This window comes from Echeneis naucrates, chromosome 20 (genome assembly GCF_900963305.1).
Source record: "Echeneis naucrates chromosome 20, fEcheNa1.1, whole genome shotgun sequence".
Lineage (NCBI taxonomy): Eukaryota > Metazoa > Chordata > Actinopteri > Carangiformes > Echeneidae > Echeneis > Echeneis naucrates.
The window spans coordinates 2,738,513-2,744,512 of NC_042530.1; the positions used below are offsets into that span (position 1 = coordinate 2,738,513).

Genomic DNA, 6,000 nt, shown 5'->3' on the forward strand with positions numbered 1-6,000 from the left:
TTGGCGGGTGGGGTGGGAGGTGAAGGAGCCATTTGAGCAAATGTTATATATTCAGATAACAAAACATTAGATAGCAACACTTAAGAGTTCAAATGGACTGAGCCGTGGCAGCTCTTCAAGTTAACGCTAACATGTGACAATTCTGACGGGTCAAACGTTTCCACCGTCTCAATTTAGCTCGCTGACATTTTCTTTGGATCACACGTTGCTGTCTGAATCTGACTGCTGGCTGACCAGTGCACTGATGCTGCTATAGCTAAAAGCCTAAAAGTCACTATTTTCATATCTGCTGCTACTACTTAGTGCCAAGGACAGAATAAGTGGAGTAGAGGGCTCATCCATCACTGAATACGGGTCTGAGTCAGCTGTGTTGTAGTCAGTAGTAGCTCGTATCACGGCATTAAACAGTTAAACAAATGCATTCATAGGCAGATGGTTGTATCCTATTACCCCGTTACAACGTGCTTGCAGTCAATACAAACTGAAACAATTGGAAGCGGCAGAAAATAATGAATCGGACTGCTGAGTGTCCTTTGAGTTAATGAAAAAATAAATGGGAGGGAAAGTAAACATTCAATTGGGCTAATTTAACCAAATGAACTCAAAACCTTCTCTACAAGTGAACATAAAAAAAACTAAATCATAGTTTTAGTCCATCTACAAGATTTAAGTCAATTAAAGTAATAGGAATTAAAAGGAGCGTTAAAAATATTGGAAGTGGAAATTGAAGCAGAAAAAATTAAAGCAAATAAATATATTAATACTAACTGGAGCACTGCACACATATTGCTGAGTATGGGAGATAGAAAAAGGACAATAATCTCTCAATGCCTGTAAAAGCCTCTCTGTTTTTGTGTTGGCGATAGTGCTGTGAGAATAGAGATGTTCCTGCGCTATCTTCTGAGTGCAATAAATATGTAAAGAATAAAACTGGAAAGAAAAGAAACTTCGAAATTATAAACATAGAAGAGTATAATATCAGAAAGTGTGAATTTTATCTGCCCTGTGAGGGAAATAAGATTATTCCAATAATTTATTCAGAGCCCCATTATACCTTAAAATAACCTCCATACATGCTGACACAGTGGAAACTGTCTATAGAAGCATATTCCACTATAAACTGTACTCTGTTTCCTTTTCACTGCTGTTCATCATCATTATGTGTGTTGTCATAAAACCCAAATTTGATATTAGCCAGCTTATCAAAAAGGCATTTCAGAGCTTGGCTGTTTTATAATCCACACCCCAAAAATGAATTCATTTTGTCTCTGTGTGGATTTCTGTGTGTGTATGTGTGTGTTTGACAGATTAAAAAAAGAAACAAAAAAGGAAAAACATTATGCTGCTGTGGATTTATGCCCCCCTCCCTCATCCTTCTCAATGCAAAGTGCAGGCACAAAGCCATTAGACCGCAGAATAAGTGAGATGAGTTGGGTAGGAGAGTGTGTAAAGAAGAAGAGGGGGGGAAAAAAAAGTAACTGTGGGAATATGGAGCTCGAACCACACACACAACCCCAAAAAAAAAAAAAAAAAAAAAAAAAAAAAAAAACACACAAACACACCTCTCTGTGTCTTAAAGGGTTTGAATCTCAGCCAGATATCTCCTGAGTCTCATTACGATTGTGCTGATCCGACTAGACAGAGACAGATAAAACAGAGATGTTTACTGCCGTAATGGCGTCTGCAGAGAAAAACAAAATCACACCACAGGGACGAAGCTTGATGGCCAAAGCAAGGATCCGTTTCTCCTTTTTTGTGTCCATCTTTTCCACGGTTGAAAGGCCATTTGAGAGGATATCTAATTAATGAGGCTAAAATGTGAGACAGGGTGTACTTTTTGCTTTACAAGGAAACTGCTGGAGGGAGCAGAAGCTCAAGAGGGAACCAAAAGCCTTTACATAATATCACTATCTGAATATACTTGGACTGGCCCAAGGGAGGGACACAAGTCCACAATCATTTCCGCTGAACTCTGAACATCAGAAGATAAGATGTCACTGAAACTTATCCCAACAACCACAAATGGAACCTCGCATCCAGACTAGATGCCGTTAACAGTGAATAGTGAAAGCTTTCCTGAGAAAAGAAGAATCCAAAAAAAAAAAAGTGTGCTTGATTAGATCAGGATAAGTTGTTTCACCAGCCGGGAATCATGAGAAAGGATTTCACACCAAGATCGCGATCGCAGAGCAGGATTTAGTCCACAATGGAGAATAAGTCAAGCTCGTGACAAACAAAAGCGATAATGAGTTGTTTTAAATGCATTGTCTATCTGAGAGGGAGCTAATTCTTCTATCAGGAGTCTTCATACGCAGAACGAACCCTGATCGGAAACCTATTATATGATTGGAAGTTTAAAATGAGCGATCTGTTCTGGCAATATTTAAATAATATCTCCTTTGGTTGCTAATTTGCTGTTGGTGCATCACACTTCATTTACAGACAGCTGGAAGTAGCCATCAACTTTTTTTTCAAATTAAGATGGAGATGGAAATAACACACGACACACGATTAAAGATTAGGCAGCCCCCTGCCACATTTCAGATGTCTGTGAGTTTGAAACGGCTGCACCAAAGGGTGACCTTCACCTGAGGGACACAAAGTTTCCTGCAGGTCTGAGCATGAATGGTTGTCTTTGTGTCTCTTTGTATGTCGGGCCTATGACAGACTGGTGACCTGCTGAGGGTGAACCCTGCCGTCCCTGGAACGCCAGCTGGGATCAGCTCCAGCGACCTCCCCCAACCTGAACTTTTGATCAACTACTGCTGATAACAAAGCTGCATTTTTACTTTAAGGGACCTGATGGTATTCAGCAAAATTACAAAGTAGCTGCCGGATTACAACAGTGAAAGCTTTCAGTCCATATGCAAATGTGAAAAGTAGCCATCACAACTTCTAAATTTGTGATGTCACAACAAAGTAGTCGCTTCTCTCAGCAATTCTTCAAGGTCGGTCCCGTCGGCTCATTGTCCAGCCTTGCAGGATTTGACTTCTCTGAGCATGAACCAGAAGTCTTCTATATTTTCATTCGGTCTCGGATACTCCTTTCACGGTTGGCCACTCTTAGAGCTATAGGTTGTACACAAGCAGAGTCACCCAGCCACTAAGTCGATACCTGGCACAGCGAAGGCGTCCATCAATATCCATGTGTCCTTCAGCAGGACGGTAAAGCTTGATATCCAAATTTAAACGAGCATAAATTACAAATATTGAAAAGCCACGCAGTCGAACAAAAAGCCAGCAAGTTGTTCGGAAAGGGGAACAGAGGGGAAATTAGTAGAAAGAAAAAGCAGGTGTTGGAGACAGTGGGGCTAACAATTATGGCGTTAAACTGACACCACCCCCCTAACCCTTATCTAGGGAGACTCACAATGAGCACAGTCTGTGTAATGAACCAATGCTCTCAACCATTAATCCAGTGCTGGCCTTAATATGACCACGTCTATTGAGGTTTTTGCTTCAAAATGAAATAAACTGACAGCACTGTTAGGAAATGATGCAGCATACCATCACTCTGATGTTGTCCTTTGTTGCTAAGAATAGTCTCAGTGTGACAGAGAAGTGCTGCGTCAGGAAGGAGAAAAGGGTGGATAAACTTTTGAAGTGGCAGAGCAGAGCTGTGCGTTGGACCTGCAGGGAGGCTGAGTCAGTGGATGAGCTCTTCATCCCAGTGGGCTCAACTTCTCATCCACACAGTGTGATGTAAATGTCACCTCCACCAGACTCAGTCATTAAAGCCACACAGCTGGATATATGCCAAGGCTCGGATCGACATTAAAAAAGGATTGTCTGGTGGAGGACAAAAGAGCTATATAAGTACAGTGTATATGGGGGAGAGCCAACAAATTAACCAGGCAGAGCATTACTTAAAAATATACTAAAAATAGTACCAATGAAACAGCAGAACAATAAAGGGTCTTTACTATCGCACAGCTGCCGCACAGTAACGACTCCATGGGCCTGCACTCCAAACTCTTTATATCCGACAAAACTCTTCCATGCAGTTCCCTCCTTTCATGCTCTCATGTTGATGAACAGGGACTATACATCACTGCTGGTATTGATTTCAGATGATGTTGGAGTTCTCTGCACCAACAAACACAAAGAATGCACCACGGGTCAATAAATCAACCTCATGTTGTATTCATGTGCACTTCAACCTACGTTTTTACCTCCTGCACCGTATTCTTGTTTGGCTCAGAAGTGCGAAACACGAGCTGAAAGGGCAATAGCTAAGACGCAGATATTTGGGTAGACTGCATTTCCAACATTTAGTAACAGTCACGATAACGCAGTGGTTAGAAAGATTGGGATTATGAGGTGTCGTGTGCATTCATTTTGACATTTTTATGAACTTACGTTCCACTGCTAGCTGCTGAGAATCAATTCATGCTCAAAACGACAGTCAAGTTCTGGCTCTTTACTGCGGCATCGTGCTGCTTTGTGTCTGAAGAGAACTAGAAGACCAAATTGATCATGCTGCCCAGAATATTTCAAAATAAGTTTTAAGTTTCAGTAATGTGATGCAAACCCCTTCTTCTGTGGCACAGTGACTTTTACTGCATTGCAATATCTGAATTTGTCGAATTAAAATGAAACCTTGTGCTCTTTTTTTTTTTTTTTTTTTATTCCTGCAAACAGAAGGTTCTGTTTGCAGGAATAAAGTAGGCAGATTATGTCCCATAACTGGGGTAAACAGACAAACAAACATCACGTGATCTATGAACAGAGCACGGCGGGTAGGGTCGGTCGGGGCTTCAGCACCGCGGACAGCGACGACAGCGCGTAAAATGGGCGACGTTTCAGCACGCTGGACAGCGACGCGAGTCTGGCACCGTTGGAGACTCGGCCGGAGACGATTAAATCCGCCATGATTTCAGAGCCAAGGTGACCCGGTTTAAAAGGTGGGAAATCACTCCACAAACAAATCCCAAAGGGTAAACCAACAACAAACAGCCTGCCGAGAGCCTCACGCTTCTGCTGCAGCCTGAACTGGCTCCAAAAAAAAAAAAAAAAAAAAAACATTCAGGTGGTGAGCTGGACCTCAGGATTTACATTAGTTCCACTCACATTACCAAACGCATTTCGAGGCTGGCTTCAACAACACCATGACAAGTTATTAAACTAAAATAATAATAATAATAATAATAATAATAATAAACATTTTCAAAGTTGTGCACGATTCCAGCAATAGCACGCAGCGTCAAAGATGGTGAAACGTCATTTGGGAGATTTATGAAGTGACAAAGTGGCGCCTAACGCTCCACAACAGACGTTACTGACGCGTCACGTATTGGCAGCCAAGGGCTGAGGTGATGACGCACAAGTTTGACAACTTCCCCTTAAAAGAAATGAAATAAGAAAGGTGTGGGGGGGTAATGAACAGTCGCTGGGACTGTAAGTAGACTCGTAATCAACCTGCCCATGAGAGCTCACTGAGCGGAGAAACAGATGAGTTTAAGTTTCTTACATCCTCGTCCTCGCAGTGGCGGCGGTGCTGGTGCTGATGCTGAGGCCGGGGTCGCTGGCTCTCGGTCGCCCTCTCCCCCTCCACACCTTGACCGAGCAGATGGCTCGCCTCTGGAGGGTTCGGGAAAGATTTGTTCGTGTTGATCTTACCGGTGAATCTCTGATACAGTGTCGCCATTTCGACTATTTGCCACCAGAAAAGAAAAAGAAAAAAAATGTGAGGGGGGGGGGGGGGGGGGGGGGGGGGGAGAAGAGAATAACTTGGCAAGTCTGTGTTCTCAATCAATAAAGGCAAAAGGATTAAAAAAGTCCAATTTGAAAAAGGTCACTGAATAATTTCAGAGGTGATTCGATTAGAAGATGCACTGGTAGTTTTTTTTTTTGTTGTTTTTTTATTTTTATTTTTTTCTTAAACAAAAAATAAAAAGCAAGCCAAGCTGTGTTCAGGATTCACCTCACGTATTCAGGCTCACTGCTCGGGTCTCACCGATGCTGCTGCTGCTGCTGCTGCTGCAGCGACGCGGTTTCCAC

General features: G+C 42.4%; 1 protein-coding gene across 1 annotated transcript in view; it reads right to left on the reverse strand.

Annotated features, from left to right (window-relative positions):
* The window catches only part of dpp6a (dipeptidyl-peptidase 6a), a 122,107-nt gene extending 116,460 nt beyond the window's left edge, over nt 1–5,647 (reverse strand). Inside the window, exon 1 of the mRNA XM_029528802.1 lies at nt 5,471–5,647. Within this exon, the coding sequence (XP_029384662.1) occupies nt 5,471–5,647 (177 nt within the window). The remainder of the gene's footprint in view (nt 1–5,470) is intronic.
* Between the last annotated feature and the right edge of the window lie 353 nt (nt 5,648–6,000).